A 20,868-nucleotide genomic window follows, 5' to 3' on the forward strand; every position below is an offset into this window, starting at 1 on the left:
TGGGCTCCAAGACTTAACTGGTTCTTATCTGGTCTTATCTGGTCCGCCCAATGCTGCTCTTCTGAGAGCAACCGCTCTGACAGCTCTCTCTAGTCTCTACTGGGAAACAGCTAAAAGTCCTTCTGGAGGTAAGCAACGCTACACAATTACACCCAGTCTGAGAGTAAAATATGTCTCGAAGGTTCGTTTTGCTTTCTTACAACGTTAAGTTAATGTTAACGTAACCTTACGTTTGCTAGGAGGCTATCGTTACGAGCTAGCTGTCTTAGCTAACAACAGTTAGCAGCTAACGTTTTCTGCAGTTTGTGTTGCCCCTGAAAAACGTGATGTAGTTATTTAAGGGTATGTTAAATTAACGTTATTTTACAAGTTGAGAGAGTTAAGTTGTGTTTAAAATCGTCAATGTAATGCACGTTATAGGTTTTGTGTTGGACATGAACTTAGCTAACGTTAGCTAACTCCACCAGGTTAGCATGTTAAGCTGTACTTTTTGTGGCAGCTAGCTTAATACAAAGAGGGGTTTTGTGCTTCATTGCAAACTTTTCTTTGTTAATCTACCTGAAACTGTAGGGACAGTTTGTTTCTACTCAACTATACAGACCATTGTTGAGGAGATGCAAAACATACTGTACATGAGTTGGGTCCAACATATACCTTGAGTAATGTTACTTTGCTGCTAAAAATGAAACATCATCATCAGATGAGGACATCACCAAAGTGTGTGAGCCTGTCAGGGGATTTGATCTGTTCCCTGCATGTCCTAAACACTGCTCTGGTATTACTTATTTTGTAACATGTAAGTCTCCCGCTCTTGTCATCTTTCAGGCTTTGCATTTGAACTCCTATGACTGGTTGCGGACTTGAAGGGAACGCCTTCCTGACATCCAGGAAAAAGGTGAGATTATAATTAGGGCTGTGCAATTAATCGTATTTTAATCGCGATTACGATTATGGTTTGCGACGATTATGAAAACAGCATAATTGACAAAATACGATTATTCTGCTGGGTGCGCTTTCGCCCCTCCCTAAAAGCCCACTCGGCCACGTGGGAGTGACATGTGTTGTGAGTGTTCAGCGAGAGCGAAGATGTCAGAACAAGAGCAGCAACTCGTTAAAAAGAAGGGTAAAACTTTTTCCACTATTTGCAAGTACTTTGCCATTACATTCCACATCGCTAAAGATATGTGCACTGTTAGCAACCAGGGCTTTAAGCAACTTGTCAACACGTTGGACAAGCGTTACGCGATGCCGTCTCGGTATTATTTCAGCAGGTCTGCGCTGCCTGCACTATATGACAAATGCCGTTGGGAAGTTGAGAGAGATGTGGCTTCAGCTGACTACTTTGCTACCACAACAGACCTATGGTCTAGCCCAGGGGTGCCCAACCAGTCGATCGCGAGATGTGTCTACAAATAGAACAACAATATTCTGTTTTATCGTTAATGTCCTGTAACATAATCTTCCTGTGCCAAAATAATGCACTTGAACGCATCAAAGCTTTGTGATTGGCCGGCTTCACATGTGTCAGAGCGTGGCTGAGGGTCTTCAGTACAGGTGGCAATATTGTCACCTGCCTGCGCTCATCTCTGAAACCAGACCATGTAAACAGGCTGGTGTTTCTTGCAAAAAATCTTTAAGAGATGACATGAGCAGCCCTACCAGCATTTGCCATGGTGGCCTAAACATTTTTTATTTGGTCTTAAATTGTAGTTCAACATTTATTTCCTGTTACTTCTGGACCATGACGGTTGGCCAGCCTGAGTGGAATATGTTGAATATGTTTTACCAAAATGTTGGCTATATGTTAAGGAGTTTTCAGTAGGTTGTGACAGTGCACTGCATCATATTTGATTTAATTTATTTTGGTCCAATTTATTTTTATTTATCATATTAATAATATATGTTTAGTATGGTTTTGGAAGTGCGCTCCAACATATTTGTTCTTGTTTATTGGTAAAATATTATTTGTTTTAAAGTTCAATGAATAATCGTGATATCAATTATTGACCCAAATAATCGTGATTATGATTTTTGCCATAATCGCACAGCCCTAATTATAATACATTTGAATGCCAAAAGCAAGTTATTGTTTTTAACTTTTGAAATATGATTGTTTTGGGGCATTTCAGTTTTATTGGACAGGCAGTAGAGATCTACTGGAAACAGTGGAGAGGGAGGAGATGATATGCAGCATACGGCCCAGCCGGATGGTTGCTGCTCCGTGTGGAACGTGTCCTATCAGGTAAAGCACTTTGGTACCCAGTTATTTATGGTATTGAGTTTGAATTTAGCTTTTGGAATGTAATTTCCAACTGTGCATTGTAAAGACTGAAAAAACAGCCTCAAGTTAAAGCTTGACATGATTTGGTCTTTTACTTAAGAAGATGTTTGTCCTCCTGTGTTGTCTTATTTCCTTATCTTTCTTTCAGGTGTAACATCTACCAATGGTTGTACATGACAGAGACCTCCTCCGCCTCTTTGCTGTCTTACTAGTCAATCCTTCTGATCAGGTCCTTTCCTAAATAGTGGTAAGTTTTACAGTTCAGTGTACGTTAATTTAGTAACTTAATACTTTACCGCTGTTGAATAATAAATCCTATATTGCTAGTCATTTTATTAAAACTACAATTTGTAAACTTTTTGATTCCAATTACAATAATCTTTTTGTTATAATTGTAAAACATATCTTAACATCCATCAGCAATCAATACAACAAATCATCCAACACTAAATGGAAGAAATCTGGACATATTTCTTTTTATACAGCAGCATGTTTTGGGACTGCTCATTGATGTCATCAAGAGCCATTGAGGCTGCAGCCACACGAGGACAAAAACGGCCGTTTGCGTTACTGTTTAGTGTCATATAGACCATTCGGCCACACGAGGACGACCGCATACGGCACTAAACGACTGAGGAAACGATAACGGGTCCCAAGGTGGATAGAACGGCATACGCAACGCTCTGGGGGGTCAAACAGCTCCGTGTGTACGCCCTATACGATCATTTTCTGATAATGATTGCGCAATAGCCCCGCCTCTCCCCACCTCTGCTGCTCACCTCCGCGTACCCCGCGCCATTGCTGATGTGTTTCGCCACCAACAACAACAACAATGGCGGATCGCAGAGTTGCTATCGTGCTCCGGACGCTACTGACCATGCTACAGTTCTTTGTGCAACATCTACAGCAGACTTACACATCCGGGGGGGATCTTACTCGCTGCTTTTGTGGATATGTACTGCAGCTTCAGCGATCATTTTCTGATAATGATTGCGCAATAGCCCCGCCTCTCCCCACCTCTGCGGCTCACCCCCGCGTCAAAGTAAACTGCACACTGAATTCAGATTATTTATCTTTCTCTCGATATGGACATAAACGCGAGTGAAGTCTAATCTGACAGGACGGAGAAACCTCTCAAACTACCTAAACTAGTTATAAATATGTTTATTTTTATTGTCGGCCGGGTCACTCATTACTGGATCAGCTGCTGCATGAAACAGACACTGACGCTGTCCAAAGAGAGGGTGGAAAAAGAGAGGCTCCGTGTATTTTTATTATTATATTATATAGAGTCGTTATTCATTTGTTTTAAAGCTCAATAAATAACAAAATAGACCTTTGACCGGCACTTTTATAATTTTGTCGGAAGGTTTAAACTTTAATACACGTTGACTGGCGAAAAAACTCTGCCCGGTTCCCTCGGCCCCCACCGCGGAGAATAAACAGAAGGGCAACCATGACAACCATGCTTCTTCGCTGCTTTTGTGGAGGAAGTTACAGCGCCACGTACAGGCTCCTGCATATGTACTGCAGCTTCTCCAGCGGTTGGAGCTAAACGGAGCGGTCTCGTGTGGGCAGACACTATCCGGATAACTATTGCGTGTGGACGGAAGCTTGTTTGCGATTGCGTTTGCGTTAATCCTATGCGTTTAGCCGTTTTCGTCCTCGTGTGGCCGGGGTCTGAGTCTACCTTTGTAGTCGGCCCTCTCAGAATGTTTATCATTTATTTGTATTTTAACATTCCTATAATAATTAGTTTTTTTATTGTTTTGTTCTTTATTTTTGTTGTGAGAATCACTTTGCAATTATTGTGTAAGTGCTATATAAATAGTTATACTAATATTATTGTTGTTACTATTATTAATAATGTCTTCTTTGTTTTCTTTATTCATCGCTGCAGAAAGGATCATGCCAGCCCACATCAAACACCTGATCAAGAGCTTGTGAACCTCACTGCTGCAGACACCTGTGTGATATTCCACTCTGACTGGAACCCTCAAAATGACCTGCAGGTACAATATATATATATTAGGGCCGGGACTTTAACGCGTTAATTAAGATTAATTAATTACACAAAAATTAACGCGTTAAAAAAATTAACGCATTTTAATCGCACTTATTTTTGCACCGCGGAACTTTTCTCACTGGATGAGTTTCAGGCGTACCGATTATACTGGAGCACCAACTAACGTTCATGACTTCAGACAACAACAAACCACAGTGAACAACAGTGGGAAATGTTGTTTTAAAAAACGGACGGATGGAAGCGTCGATAAGAGCACGGTTGTGTGCAAATTATGCAAAAAGGAATTGGCATATCACCGCAGCACATCAAGCCTCAAGTATCACCTCAATGCAAAACATATAGCAGCTAGCGTGGAAGCTAGCGTGGACGTTAGCCTCTTTTATCGCGTTCACACCAAAAAGAGCCGGTACTAAAATTAGTTCATGAGAACCTTTTTACCCCCACGAAAGTCCCTGCTAGAGAGCAGGGACTTTCGTACGGCTCTCTTGTGAGAAAAGAGCTATATTTCTGATTGGCTGGGCGGATTGCAAACCACGCCCCGTAAAACTCCCAAAAAGTTTTGTGAATTTTATTATCCTCGCATTAGCATTATTAGCATTAGCCCAGCGCAGAAACGCAGAGAGACTAACTTATGGCAACACAAAATAAAACATGGGAGCGGTGGAGATGAGGAGGTGTCGGCGTTCTGGCGATTTACTCGGAAGGCTGCTGGGACTCCCAGCAGCTTCTACTGAAGCCAGTCCCCAACTCCGGGGACTTTGGGCGGCAGTATACGCCGTGAAGTGGTTTGCGGCCTGCCAGTAAACCCAAAGCAGAAGAAGAAGAAGTGACGTCAGCGGCTTCATTTGCCTAATCCACCCCCAGGTTCAAAGAGTTCTCATGAACCTTTGTGGGAAAAGTACTGCGGTGTGAATGTGCCTAATGGTATACTAAAATCCATGTGAAAAAAATTGCTTCTCACTGTTCTCAGGTCAAATATTTATATGTGATTAAAAATGCGATTAATTTCGATTAATTAATTACAAAGCCTCTAATTAATTAGATTAATTTTTTTAATCGAGTCCCGGCCCTAATATATATATATATATATATATCTGCTCTGTCCGTCCTAAAGATGGTTCAATAAGGCTACAACAACAACAATCTTTCCGTTTATTCCCTCGGTTCTTTAAGTGTATATTATTTTCCCATTTAATGCTTAAAAACGTTGAACGGCAGCTGCACATGATGCTCTTTTGACCCCTCTTTTAATTTTTTATTTCAGGCTCAAGCTCGGTTCGTCATCGTTTTGGCCAGTCTAAGGCGGTGGAGGTGTACCATCTGATCACTAGAAACTATGAGAGGAAAATGCTGGATAAAGCTAGTCTGAAGCTCGGGCTGGACCGTCCCGTCCTGCAGAGCATGAGTGGCATCAACAACGGGGTGAGAAAAAGAAATATTTCTAGATGCCAAGTCATTTTTGGGTCAGTCGCTGTTGCAGTACGCTTAGTTTATTTTCAAAAAGAGTTTTCTAAATCCACTTGTGTAAATGTCTCTCTGCGTCGCCTTTAGCCGGTCCAGCAGTTCTCCAAGAAGGAGATCAAGGACCTGCTGAGGAAAGGAGCCTACGCCGCCATCATGGACGAGAACGACGAAGGCAATCGCTTCTGCTAGGAGGACATCGACCAGATCCTGCAGCGAAGAGCCACCATCATCACCAGGTATGTTCTTAGCAGCACTAGCCACTTGCGCTTTGTGTTAGTAACCAAGTACTTGGTTATTTGAAATGTAATATTGATGATGTAATAATTAAAACTAGGGATGGGTACCGAGCCCCAGTATTAACGGGGCCCCGGGGCTGAATTATTAAAGACCGTGGTACCGTTAACGTCCAATGTTATCAATCTTTTTATCGTTATGGGAGACATTTAAAAAATAGATGTCGCATGTATTATATCTACATAAACATTATATCGCAGTCTTACTGCAACTCCGTTTCTAATATGCAATAAGACTACAAAGTGCGTCTATGATTTATTTTCGATCTTTCCAATCCAGACGAGATCTCTCTCCCCTGTCGGTGTGTGAGGGGGTGGGGCAGTTTACACACAGAACCTGCTACATGCATGCAACACACACGCGCGTGCGCACACAAACACATGGCGGAGAGAACTAAGCGCCCCGAGGGTAGTTATGTTACCCGTCTTGAGCATGGATGTTTAATAAGAACTGGATACAGCATCGGAGGAGGGGCCTCGTTCTTTCCTATGAGAGCTGCTCATTGGCGCATGAAGTCAAAATGGCCCAACTTTTGAGAGAGCGAAACGTCACAGATTACCCGTCATGCCTGGCTGTCAGAGCAGAATAACCCGTTTGTGCGCTCACAGAGCATGCGCCCCTTAAGCCCCGCCCCTTGAGCACATACTCTCGGCTCACTAGAAAGAATGGAGAGAGAGAGAATAAATCTAGATTCGGCTTTTAGTGCATTTTACAACTTTAAGAACTTAATGATTCTAGGGCTATACAATAGTTCATACTGGGTAGTTTATTTAGTTTCAAAAAAATGATCCACCGAGTTACAGATGTCTCTTTCCCAATGTTAGTCAATGGGAAAAAGTATTTCTGGGCCGGTCGACGTCACAGACTGATAAGGAAATTGTAGTACCGCCGTTTGGACACAACGAATATTTTCCTCAGAGTCCGGCACACTTCCTGGGGGCTTGGTCTTGAGGTGGAAAATGCTCGTTGCCAATAGTGCAATAAGAATTTAGCATGTAAGGGCGGTAACACGAGCTATTTGTCTAAACATTTAGCAAAAGTGCTCCACATTCAGACGGAGGAATGCACCGGGTTCGACTGTCTTTCTAGTAGCTCTGTAGCTCCATCCACGAGTAACGTTTCCACGTCAGGTATATATTATGTATGCTAGCAGCAACACACAGAGTTAACTCAATGATACAAACATGGGTTAATGATTAGAGGTAACTGAGTTATTTATTTTGTTAAAGTTACAGCTATTCTGTTTGCAGTTCTGTCATCACATAATTGAATAAGATTTGTTAAAACATTGTTGTTTCTTATTTTCAGTTTGCTTCAAGCAGAGGCTGTACGAGAAAGATTTGGAGGACCAAGAAATGCTGGCCAGATTGGCAAAGACCGGAAGATACATAACAGAGAAGATAATGGATATTAACAAGAATAAGAAAAAAAATGTTTATAATTTCTTTGTTGCTGTTTACATTTTGAATTATATTTGTTATTTTTAAATCAAATGCATCTTTTTTAGATGATATATTTATTTAGATGTAGGTTTTTTTTGTAATATTATTGTATTAAGTATAATTTATTAAATAAAAATACTGTTATGAACACTATACAATGTCTTTATTTTGATAGTTACCAGAATACATTGTATATTTAATACTAACATAAGCTGGTGATAGATAAATGCTGGTCTGCTGGTATGCCAGCAGACAAATATTTATAAAGACAGTGTATGGCTGGGGTAGGCTACACCCATACCAAGAAATGGCTTAGCCCCACCATGAAAAATGATGTTAAAGTAAGCTAAATAAAGTCCGCCAACTCGCGCGGAGTAAATTGCACAGACAGCAGTTAGTAAGATTGATTTCAGCAGCCACTTGTCTGGAAATACGGAAGACCAGAAACGGTTTTGAAAACTTTTGTCACGTAGTGATCGTCTTCCCAATAGAACATCTTTGATAATGTCTTCTGGCCAATCAGAATCAAGATAACGGCGTGGTGTTGTTGCAGGAAGTCCCGACGGAGAATACTTTAGCTGTAGTACAGGTAACACATAACTGGTACGCAGGTTATGTGCGTAATCTGAAATGCGTACCGTCACTTGTGTCACAAAGCGCATTTGTGTACCGACGTACTTGTGAAGCTTTTCCAGAAGGCGGTTAGATCACCGGACGACAGTCGGTCTCCGTGTGCTCAGACAGGGCTGCTGTTAACGTCGGTCTGTACAACGGAATTGTGCCAAAACTACGCCAACCGGCTGCGGAGGGAGACTCCTCCCTTCACTGGAGAACTGCGCTAAAACAGCTGATCACAACGTTCACACTCTGCAGTCACGAAGTACTCCACTCCACTAGCGCGCCCCCCCCCCCCCGTCGACTTTCCTGAAGTTTCTAAGTAAGATAGAAATCAATACGTAAGGAATTAAGACCCCACAGTTTGATGATTGATAGGTGCTCTCTTTCATTTTGACACACAGATTTTTTTACAATAAACATGTTGAATGGATATATCCGCCTTCTTTCATTTATCTTTCCATTCCCACAACAATATACATAAAGAAATGACATATTTTGGACATAGTTCGAATGGTGATTAATCATGATTAATTAATTTTTAAGCTGTGATTAATCTGATTAAAATTGTAATCGTTTGACAGCCCTAATTTATTTATTTTTGGATTAGATCATAGATACGTCCATGAGTTAAGAGATGGAATGATATGATGATTCACACTCATGTACAGTAGGTGGCGGTATGCACCTTAAAGTTGTTTGCAATCCGCCAAAAAACCGAGAGAAGAAGAAGTCAACTGGTTTGCCAACGGACAATTTACACCGAAGAAGAAGAAGCGAACATTTCTGGCGGGTGAAATTTAGAGTATCAGATTACATGCGATGTCTGACTCTGAGAATTTAGTAGTTTGCCTTATAGTCCTTCTCCATTTTCTTCCTCTTCTCGAGTAGTCAGTGTGGTGCTGTTGCTTTGGTCTGGGTCTCTGGACCTGTGAGCTAACCACGCCCCGTTCATTTGCATATAAGGAATGGAAATGTCTCATCATGAAATACAAGTCACATGAAATAAGCCATTATGAAATACGAGTCTCTTGAAATAAAGAAACGCGTCATTATAAAATACAAGTCACATGAAATAAGCCATTATGAAATACAAGTAAAATGAAATAAATAAATATGTCATTATGAAATACGAGTCTCTTGAAATAAATAAATGTGTCATTATGAAATACAAGTCTCTTGAAATAAATAAATGTGTCATGAAATACAAGTCTCTTGAAATAAATAAATGTGTATTTAAATGTACATATAATATATACATATTTATTGCCTAATTTATTTATTTTATAATTTATTTCATAGGCATATTTATATATATATATGTATTTATTTAATTATTTATGTATATATTTATTTATTTAATATTGGCTTAAATGGCATTCCATAGTAGAGTGCGCTCTTGTGGACAAGGACTTTGGGACTCATATTTGCAATGGAGGTTTTCAGTGGGTTTGTTGTATTTTTGAGAACACTTCACCAGTAGATTACATAAAGACATGACAAAGGAAGACTATATAATTTCAATATTCATATTTAATATCTCTTGTGTGATGATATTATTTTCCAGAGCCATCCTCATCCCCCGCTTCAGGCACAGATACTATTTCAGTCACTTCGAAAAGCAGCAGTGAAAACAGTGGCACTCTGAAACGCTTCAGAAAAGAGGAGTCTTTGCAGGGTCCACAAGCCAAAAATGTGAGTGCATGTTCAATATGTCATGTACACCATTGTTTTACATTTTAGTGAAGTCTGTCCATCCGTGTGTCTGTACCAGTAGATTGCTCATAAACCTATACTGCTTACTTAACGGGTGTCATTTTTGTTGTGTTTTGTTTTAAGCTGATAAAACAGGTTCTGCTGACCAAACCAGGAGGAAGTGATGTGCTGAAGGAGGAAAAAGGAACAATTAGTCCTGCCACAAGAAAAGTGATGGTGAACATTCTAGTTGCAGACATGGTGCAGAGTGAGGGGTAAGATTCTAATTTGTTATAGCTTTGCATGAAAGTGTCATGTATGTATAGGCTAAGTGTGGATGAAGTTGGTGCAATTGTATTTCTACATCAATTGAGTTCATTAAGTTTATATGTTCTTAAACTGAGTCTCTTAGACTTAAATGAATGAAATGTGGAAAATGACTGTTTTTGCTCTACAGGAGAATCCCTCAGCGACTGACCAAAGAGAAGTATGCACTGGGGATTGTTACCCTGTTTCCCTCGCTCAAAGATCCACATGGGAAGACAGGATATGTGAGTTATTCTTGATTATGATCAAAGTAGACTGTTTTACAAACAACCTTTTTGGACCTCCACTGCCATAGAGGGTTATTTTTTATTTTTGTACATATACATTTTTGCTGTTGAACAATATTGAATGTTGGTTGAATTGCATATTGTGAGAATTTGTCAGTCTTAAGAGACATGGAAAGTTTATTTGTTGAGCATTTTCATGCCTTTAATGTTGTTAAGCAGGATATTCTTTCAGTCATCAAACCTGATGCACAGTTGAGGTCCAAAAAGGTTGTTTGTTGCCTGGCACGGCAGTTAACAAACAACCTTTTCGGACATCCACTGTCATAGAGGGTTATTTTTTTATTTGTTGAATTGCATATTGTGAGAATTTGTCAGTCTTAAGAGACATGCCACCATTCCAATAAAGCACTTGGCATATATGTTATCTGGAATGATTTATTGGTCATTGTAACTTTTAACACCAGTTTTGTTGTACATCATAATACCAATACACAACATTGACATTAGATTAGTGTTCATTTTGAACTCCCAGAGGCGTTGAGGCTAATGCAAAATGCAACACCAGTATAATGTGCATTCAACACTAGCTCAGTGTACATTTCTAACTCTTAAAGGTGTTATATGGGAGAAGATGTATCACTACTGTAGTGTTACTCTACACCAGGACAGTGTAACATTCAACACTATCAGTGTACATGTTTAACTCTCAAAGGTGTTAGATGGGAGAAGATGTATCACTACCAGTGTTTCCCACAGATCTGAAATATACTTGGGCGGGTGGTGGCAGCGGGCAGGGGGGGGGGGTGCGCGAAATTTTTTTTTTTTTTAACAACATGTTTATTTATTGACTTTTCATTCCTGTATAATCATTTTGCGCAAAGATGGCACTGTTTGTCAGAGCACTTTCATGAAGAACAGCTCCAACGCCTGTGTGTATGGGAACACCTCTGGTGCTGGCCCATTAACTGCCAGTGTTTTCCACAGATCTGAAATATACTTGGGGGGGGGGTGGTGGTAGCGGGGGGGGGGGGGGGGTGGGTTGAGGTGACGTGCAACAACATTAACATTAACCTTTCTGTTGGTCACTTGTTAGCAGACCCTTCACGCGATGGCAGAGCGAACAGGTACAGGCAGGGCCCATAATGATAGCCCAATAGTTTAAATCTACTACCCACACATGAACATATGGAAATGTGTTACTATTTAAAAAAAATAAATGTATTTATAAATGTATTTAGGAACCTATCCATGCGATTTTTAGTGGGGGTCGACCTCAAATCCTCTATGGGGGTCCAGGGGCATGCCCCCCCCGGTAAGATTTTATTTTTTATTTTGGAGTTAAATGCATCAATCTGGTGCATTTTGAGGGGAAAATAAAGAGACTAGATCTATGGAAACACCTATATTAAACAGAACTGTATACATTTCAATAATCATAAAATCATGGCCATAACCAATAACATACCATTTCCAATATGAAAAAAACACTGAAACTTGTTTATTAATTTATTTTTGGAATCAGCCTCTCCTGTCTCTCCCCCCTGCTCCTCTTTGAGGCCGCAGCAAAGACTAGTTTTCTCTCAACAAGTTTTAAAAGTGTATCTTACCTTTTTTCACCTAGTTAACTTTTTATTTATTTATTCATGCATATTTTACTAATCACATTACATTTCATTTAGCTGACGCTTTTATCCAAAGCGACTTATAATGACCGATTACAGGGACATTCTCCCTGGAGTAACTAAGGGCTAAGTGCCTTACTCAAGGGCACACTAGTGGTGGTGTTCCTGGCGGGATTTGAACTCACAGCCTTCCGATCTTCAGCCCACCTCACTCTCCATTAGACCAATCACTACCCTCTCAAATGGAAATATGTGTTTACATAAATGGTGACCACACCGTTTGAGACCCACTGAGAACTTAGACTAAGTTAACTATCTAAACACTCAGAGAGTCCTTTACCTCACCTGAGCTGAGGTTATCCCGAGCTTGAATGACACACAGAGACCAATCAAGGGCTTTGATTTATGATCTGTATGACAGTGGCCATGTCGGCAGGCCACATCATGTGGACAGCCAGTCACCCTGTGTGAGGCAGGCCACTTAACAGGCCAGAAGGAGGCGAGATCAGTGCAAGGGAGCGAGGGATCATTGTCCACAAGTTAATCGATCGCAGATGGCGTCGTGGTCACGGACGAATACAAAAAAAAATTATAAAAAAAGAAAATTATAAAAAAAACAAAAACCTAAATGGGTTGTGAAATATACTTGGGCGGCCGTTAATATACCTGGGCGGCCCGCCCAAGTATAGTCTATGTGTGGGAAACCCTGACTACTGTAGTGTTACTCTACACCAGGACAGTGTAACATTCAACACTATCAGTGTACATGTTTAACTCTCAAAGGTGTTAGATGGGAGAAGATGTATCACTACTGTAGTGTTACTCTACACCAGGACAGTGTAACATTCAACACTATCAGTGTACATGTTTAACTCTCAAAGGTGTTAGATGGAGAAGATGTATCACTACTGTAGTGTTACTCTACACCAGGACAGTGTAACATTCAACACTATCAGTGTACATGTTTAACTCTCAAAGGTGTTAGATGGAGAAGATGTATCACTACTGTAGTGTTACTCTACACCAGGACAGTGTTGAATTGAAGATGCAGCCAACACTGTTAGTGTTGTTATCGGCGTTGGTGTTCAGTGTTGGTGTTCACATCTTACACTCTTAGTGTTGGTATAGTAACACTGTGATAGTGTTATATTGTCAACACTTTGGAAAGTGTTAATTTAACACTTTGCTGGTGGTTTCAATATAAACTCTTTCATAGTGTTAAAATTAACTACATGGGTGTTGAATTTTTTATTTCAAATTTGCTGTCTGAGGGCAGGGGAAGACAGCTGATGGTGCAACAGCACTTAGAAAGATTGCACAGCCTAATATTTTATAGACACAAGAGGACATTTCATCAAATTTTCTCGCCTGGAAAGCCTGCCTATAGGAAAATTCCTCCCATTTTCTCCAATAGATGTCCCACCTAGAAAGCACATCATCATGTTTCCCCCGCGTGAGTTCTGTGATGTAATAGTCTTTTGAACTGTGGTGGCCCAAAAAAAGCTGCACCTCTTACTCAGGGTCAGCTCGCACACAGTTTGTGATCATTTACATCTGCACAATGTGGATTTACCTCTTGACCGATAGGACATTGGTTTTTATCTTGTTTTCAATCTGCATAAAAGTTCTCTGGGTTCAAGTGACTTAATTGAGCTGCATAACAATGAATGAATTTTCATTCATTGCATACACCGTAGTTGTGTATATGATATAAACCTTTAAAAAAAATCTATCAAATATCTCTCCTGATTTTTGGCACTTGACAATCAGGAGAGATATTTGATAGTTGGTGCTTGAGAAGACTAAACATTTATCTGCAATTGACATGAATGGAAACGAGTAATAAAGTATATTCATTACTCGTTATTCTCTACTAATAGTTAATTAAAGATTGTATAATGGCTATTTTGAAAATCCCTTTCAAGATTTCAACATTTTCAAAGGTTTATTGACATATCATATACACAACTATACATATAAAAGTCAGCCGAATTAGGCCGAATTAGTGTTGATACTGCAAGGAGACGTATTGTGTGAAGAGAAATTGAAGATGTTTAATTGTTGATATATTTATGATCCACGTCAAGTATTCAGTTTCGGCGCCATTTCTTCCAGTTTTTCCAAAGGTCTTCTCATCAGGGCTCTATAAATAAAGAACTACGGCAGATCTGTAATATTTAATGCAGCCGAACCGTATATTACAATGCCGTTATATGATGACTTTCAAAGAGAAAAGCAAGAACACTCGAAATTAAGTATTATTTTATTCTTTTTAAATGTTTTCCGGATTTCATATCATATAAACACCAAATCCCAGCATGCATTGCGGCTAAAACATCCAATCAGCAAGCTTAAACCATAGCTGAGGATCTTGGGTAATCGCTCGAAATGCCTACGTCTGTTTCCGGTTATTTTTATTTTGAAATTCAGTTCCTGACGGACGCCAAAAAAGCACGAGATTTTGAAATTAAACCAATAAATAAAAGCAAGGATAATTGTGTGTTATTGGTGAGTAAATAACACTGTGTTATTTTGAAAAGAATAACAAATTAGAAGGAAAAAAAGATTTTAAAAATACAGATTTCAGTATTCTGAGGCTCTGAGCCCCATTTATTTTCCTCACAGACGGCAACAAAAGTCCGAAATTATACGATTTAAAATAAAAGCAATAATTGTGGCTTGATATTGAGTAAGAACATGTTTTTATGAACCACACAGCTTCCGGTCTTCCACGACCTGGCCGGAGAAAAAGACGTGCTGCAGGCACGAAACACATTACCATTAGAAATACATCCATCCATCCATCCATCTTCTCCCGCTTATCCGTGGTCGGGTCGCGGGGGTAGCAGTTCCAGCAGAGAGCCCCAAACTTTCTTTTCCCTGGCGACATCAACCAGCTCTGACTGGGGGATCCCAAGGCGCTCCCAGGCCAGCGAAGAGATATAATCCCTCCACCTGGTCCTAGGTCTACCCCTTGGTCTCTTCCCAGCTGGACGTGCCTGGAACACCTCCCTAGGGAGGCGCCCAGGTGGCATCCTAACTAGGTGCCCGAACCACCTCAACTGGCTCCTTTCGACGCGAAGGAGGAGCGGCTCAACTCCGAGTCCCTCCCTGATGACCGAACTTCTCACCTTATCCCTAAGGGAGACACCAGCCACCCTGCGGAGAAAAACCCATCTCGGCCGCTTGTATCCGCGATCTCGTTCTTTCGGTCATGACCCATCCTTCATGACCATAGGTGAGGGTAGGAACGAAAATGGCCCGGTAGACAGAGAGCTTTGCCTTCTGGCTCAGCTCCCTTTTCGTCACAACGGTGCTGTAAAGCGACTGCAGTACCACTCCCGCTGCTCCGATTCTCCGGCCCATCTCACGCTCCATTGTTCTCTCACTCGAGAACAAGACCCCGAGATACTTGAACTCCTTCACTTGGGGTAAGGACTCATTCCCTACTTGAAGTGGACAGTCCATCAGTTTCCTGCTGAGAACCATGGCCTCAGATTTGGAGGTGCTGATCCTCATCCCAGCCGCTTCACACTCGGTTGCGAACCGATCCAGTGATTGCTGAAGGTCGCAGACCGATGAAGCCATTAGAACCACATCATCTGCAAAAAGCAGTGGTGCAATCCTTAGTCCACCGAACTGCAGACCCCCTCCCCCATGACTACGCCTCGAAATCCGATCCATGTATATTACAAACAGGATTGGTGACAAAGCGCAGCCCTGGCGGAGGCCAACCCTCACCGGAAATGGGTCCGACTTACTGCCGAGGACCCGGACACAGCTCTCGCTTTGGGAGTACAGAGATTGGATGGCCCTGAGTAGAGACCCCCTCACCCCATACTCCCGCAGCACCTCCCACAGTAACTCCCTGGGAACTCGGTCATACGCCTTCTCCAAGTCTACAAAACACATGTAGACCGGATAAGCGTACTCCCAGGCCCCCTCCAGGATCCTTGCAAGAGTAAAAAGCTGATCCGTCGTTCCACGACCAGGACGGAATCCGCATTGTTCCTCCTCAATCTGAGGTTCGACAATCGGCCTGACCCTCCTTTCGAGTACCTTAGAGTAAACTTTCCTGGGGAGGCTGAGTAGTGTGATGCCTCTGTAATTGGCACACACCCTCTGATCCCCCTTTTTAAAAAGGGGAACCACCACCCCGGTCTGCCACTCCTTCGGTACTGTTTCCGACTTCCACGCAACGTTGATGAGACGTGTCAACCATGACAGTCCCTCAACACCCAGAGCCTTCAGCATTTCCGGGCGGATCTCATCCACCCCCGGGGCTTTGCCACTGTGGAGTTGTTTGACGACCTCAGTGACCTCCCCCCTGGAGATTGGTGTTGATCCCCCGTCATACTCCAGCTCTGCCTCTAACATAGAGGGCGGAGTTGTCAGGTTCAGGAGTTCCTCAAAGTGTTCCTTCCAATGCCCTAACACTCCATCAGTTGAGGTCAACAACGTCCCATCCTTACTGTACACAGCTTGGATGGTTCCCTGCTTCCCCCTCCTTGAGTTGTCGGACAGTTTTCCAGAACAACTTTGGTGCCGCCCGAAAGTCCTTCTCCATGTCTTCTCCGAACTTCTCCCACACCCGCTGCTTTGCCTCGGCCACGGATGAGGCTGCTGCCCTTCGGGCCTGTCGGTACCTTGCAACTGCCTCGGGAGTCCCCCGGGATAACAAATCCCTGAAGGCCTCCTTCTTCAGTCGGACGGCTTCCCTGACCACCGGTGTCCACCAGGAGGTTCGAGGGTTACCGCCCCTTGAGGCACCTGGGATCTTGAGACCACAGCTCCCCGCCGCGGCTTCGGCAATAGAGGCTTTGAACACCGACCACTCTGGTTCAATGTCCCCAACCTCCACAGGAATGCCCGAAAAGCTCCGCCGGAGGTGTGAGTTGAAGGCCTCCTGAACTTGGGCCTCCTCCAGACGTTCCCAGTTCACCCGAACTACACGTTTGGGCTTACCAGGTCTATCCAGAGGCTTCCCCCGCCACTCGACCCAACTCACCACCAGATGGTGATCAGTTGAGAACTCCGCCCCTCTCTTTACCCGAGTGTCCAAAACATACGGCCTCAGGTCCGATGATACGATAACGAAATCGATCATGGACCTTCTGCCTAGGGTGCTCTGGTACCACGTACACTTATGAGCATCCTTATGTTCGAACATGGTGTTTGTTATGGCAATGTGAGTATCCCCACACCCGCCCGGCGCCTCACACCTTGAGCAACTCCGGAGAAGAATAGAGTCCAACCCCTATCCAGAAGTAAGGTTCCAGAGCCGACGCTGTGCGTAGAGGTGAGCCCAACCAGATCCAACTGGTAACGCTCCACCTCCCGCACAAGCTCCGGCTCCTTCCCCCCCAGAGAGGTGACGTGCCACGTCCCCAAAGCCAGCTTCTGTCGCCCGGGTCTGGTCCGTCGAGACCCTCCGCTTTCACTGCCACCCTTCTGGCAGCGCACCCGACCCCATCGATGTTTCCCGTAGGTGGTGGGCCCGCGGGACGGAGAAGCGGAGGTGTTGCCCACGTTGCCTTTTCTGGCTGGGCCCGGCCGGGCTCCGTGGCAAGCCCGGCCACCAGACGCTCGCCGACGAGTCCTCCTTCTGGGCCTGGCTCCAGAAGGGGACCCCGGGCTTCCTCCGGGCCGGGTATCCTCACTTCTTGTGTCGTCTTTCATGAGGTCTTTTGAACCAATCTTAGTCTGGCCCCTTGCCTGAGACCAATTTGCCATGGGAGACCCTACCAGGAACACAAGGTTCCAGACAACACAGCCCCCAGGTTCATCAGGGCACACAAACCTCTCTACCACGGTAAGGTGCTGGTTCTTCAGAGAGGCATTAGAAATACATTGCTTTTAAAATCGTGCTGTGCAACACGAAAAAAAAGGGGGAAATCGTGTTGGTGAACACGAATCAATAGATTAAAAATCGTGTTGGTGAACACGAAATGCCATGAGACTGGGTTGTGTTGTCTTATTTCAAATTGACAACAACAGTACAATAACAGTACAATATAGAACTACCTTTGATTTTGTGTGTGTTAATATAATGGAGTGAATTTAGGTAACTGAGTATTTGGATAGTGTTGAACAGTATGTACACATATTATCTTATCTGTCTGTCTTTGAGGGTCCATTGAACCATGTCACGTGATTTCTCCATGCGGGCTTTTATATAGTATAAAAGACCTGTTTTTATGTGACTGAAGTGTCAGTCCAGGGTACCCTCTCCCAGATCCTTAGTCATGCTGCGTCCCGCTATCCTCGGACTCCTCCTGGCATGTGCTGTGTCTCTTAGCAGCTCTGCCGTAATTCTAGAGAATGGCATGCCCGTCCTTTGGGTCCACACGGCTGGCCAGTTGTCCGACCTGCCGGTACAGAATGACATCCTGAATCCCGACCCATGGCACTTCCTTCACCGTATGAGTCTTTACCGACTGATGATAGCTGCCACAGACCCGTTTATGGGATCCATGGGGACAAATGCCACAGACAGTCCAATCTGGGGACTTCCACTGCAACTTGGATGGATGCTAACCTCAGGTAAGAAAACAAATATTTTTTGGGGAGGAAAATACTTACTTGTTTGTTTCCTTCTCCAAGGGGAAAGTGGATAGCGAATCTTTTCACCAATATAATGAATAAATAACCTACTGTAATTCCTAAGACAAAGTCCTATAATGAGCAAACATAACAACAGATTGCCACCAGCTGCCACCATCGACACACACACTGATGGCCGTATGTACAATTTGTATCTGCAGGGCGTCTTGCTGACCCAACCGGTGTTTCAACCTGCGGCCTGCAAACAGGAGATACTATGTGCATTTCTACTGAGAGCTGGTGGAGCTGTAAGTTTGACAAACACGGACCTACTATACATACACATGTGTACGTACATACACATAGAAAACATAAACCAAGCCACTCCTTTTTCATCCAGGTGTTAACTACTTTGTCTCTGCACTGCCCTTCCTGTCTGCCGCACAGCAGGGCTTCATGGGAGACGGACTTCAGGTAAATTCACCCTAAAACATGCCAGTGATAGTTGTTGAGATATTTCAGTCTGTATCATCAAAGCAATCCTAAGAGGGCTAGCATGGCTAAAAGAAGACAATAAAAGCAGCATTCATGAATTTCCTGAATAGTAGTAACTGCTAATAGTTGGGATATTTTGATCATGATGAATATGATTGTAATGATAACTTATTTTGATACTATTAGGTCCAGATGCAGGTACCTGAAGGTGTACTGGACTATTGCACCACATATGCTGATTGTTTGAGTCGCTACCCTGACGCCATGGGTAAATGGGATGCCTTTTTCCAGGTACGTGAGTTACAAACACAAACAAATCCACATAAACATCTTCATGAAGCGATGCACAGTGAACACTGTTTCATTTAGATTAATAAGAGCCTGTCTTCAGCAACCCATTGGAGTATCTCCCTAATGTTGTCTGTGTGTGTTTAAAGGGTCTCAAGGCTGCAACTGACTCCCCTCTCCCTGAAAATGAGAAGAAAGACTCCCTCCTCGGCCTCTACTGGGAAGCACAAATGGCTTCAACTTATGCCTCTGCTGCATGCAATGCCAGGTAATAGTTTGACATTTTTGGATATCACACGCTTTTCTCAATACTTTCTTAAAGACTGGCTGCAGTGGGGATGCAGCTAGCTGGGCTTTGTTTAAAGCTACAAAAAATTACCAGCAGCTCTAAAGCTCAATCATTACTCTTACGCTTTAGTCTTGTTTAATCCATGAAAGATAAAAACACAGAATTCAATCAATCACATTTCACATAAAATGGCAGACAATGAGTGACTTTCAAAACAGTCCAGCTGTTCCTCTCTGTTCTTAAACTTTACACTAAACAAAGCTAAGCTTGATCTAGCAACAGTATGTCAGAAAGTTATTAGAGAGAATTTTTCTTAACTTGTGGCAACAAAGCCAATAAGCTGTCTGTTGTCTCCTCTACTCCAGACAGAGCCACTTCTCCGCTGTAGAGTTGGCGTTTGCTAAGAACTGGCTAAACTTAGCCGAATACGTTTCTGCAGCACATTTCCAATCCAACTTGGCAAACTCTGCAATGTTCATAACCCCTCTTCCAAGTCGTATTTTAAAGGTACGTCACTACAACTGCAGCCAACCCTTAAATATATATACAGTTTAAATTCCTCTTCATTTACCCAATTCCTGTTTTTTGTCAAATGTATGCAACTAGGAGCATGACCAAGCGCCTAACATAGCCGATCTGAGTACGGAGGAAAACCATTCACTTTCTACCTTCTCCTGGATGTCCACAGCCAACACTCTACTGGGTAGGACACACATTATATTACATTATAATGTAGCCTTCTTTATTGCATGCGTGAGTTCCTAAGAATGACCATGATCATGTAATCTACCAGGTGGGAGAATGGTGACTATGTGGAGAGCTGCCATGTGTTCAGTGACCACAAGAGAAAAAGGCAGAGAGATGCTCGGGCAGCTCTTACTGGATCCCACATTCGCTACAACCACTTTCCTTTCAATATTCACAGGAATGGCTACGAGCTGCTAAGATACAGAGAGAAATCAACTCGAATGAATAAGTCATAATCACTTTTTCCATCTGAAAGTTAAAGAATCTGTTTTGATTTGTTATATTTTTGTTCTTGTGAATATGTGTTCCACAATAAAGCCTCATGATGCATTGGTATAATAAATAAACTAGTGTGCAGTTGTATTACATGAATTCATTTGTTACAATTTAAAAATCAGTGTTAATCCAATTAAGAGGATTAGGGCCACATGAGAACAAAAAAAAAAACGTTTTCTTTATGTAACATCCCAACATTTATTTCTCATGTGGCTTATTTACATATATCATTTGGAC

General features: G+C 42.5%; 1 protein-coding gene across 1 annotated transcript; it reads left to right on the forward strand.

Moving 5' to 3' along the window:
* Positions 1-8,785: 8,785 nt before the first annotated feature.
* On the forward strand, positions 8,786-20,718 carry LOC117554224 (protein LEG1 homolog). Its single transcript, XM_034228545.1, has 12 exons — positions 8,786-8,792; positions 9,690-9,817; positions 9,962-10,092; positions 10,275-10,368; positions 18,203-18,536; positions 18,758-18,844; positions 18,937-19,010; positions 19,218-19,322; positions 19,469-19,587; positions 19,974-20,115; positions 20,215-20,311; positions 20,402-20,718. Exons 1-12 carry the CDS (start codon positions 8,786-8,788, stop codon positions 20,551-20,553), a joined length of 1,470 nt encoding a protein of 489 aa, XP_034084436.1. The 3' UTR covers positions 20,554-20,718.
* The last annotated feature ends 150 nt before the right edge of the window (positions 20,719-20,868 follow it).

The sequence above is a fragment of the Gymnodraco acuticeps genome, unplaced genomic scaffold (assembly GCF_902827175.1).
Source record: "Gymnodraco acuticeps unplaced genomic scaffold, fGymAcu1.1, whole genome shotgun sequence".
Lineage (NCBI taxonomy): Eukaryota > Metazoa > Chordata > Actinopteri > Perciformes > Bathydraconidae > Gymnodraco > Gymnodraco acuticeps.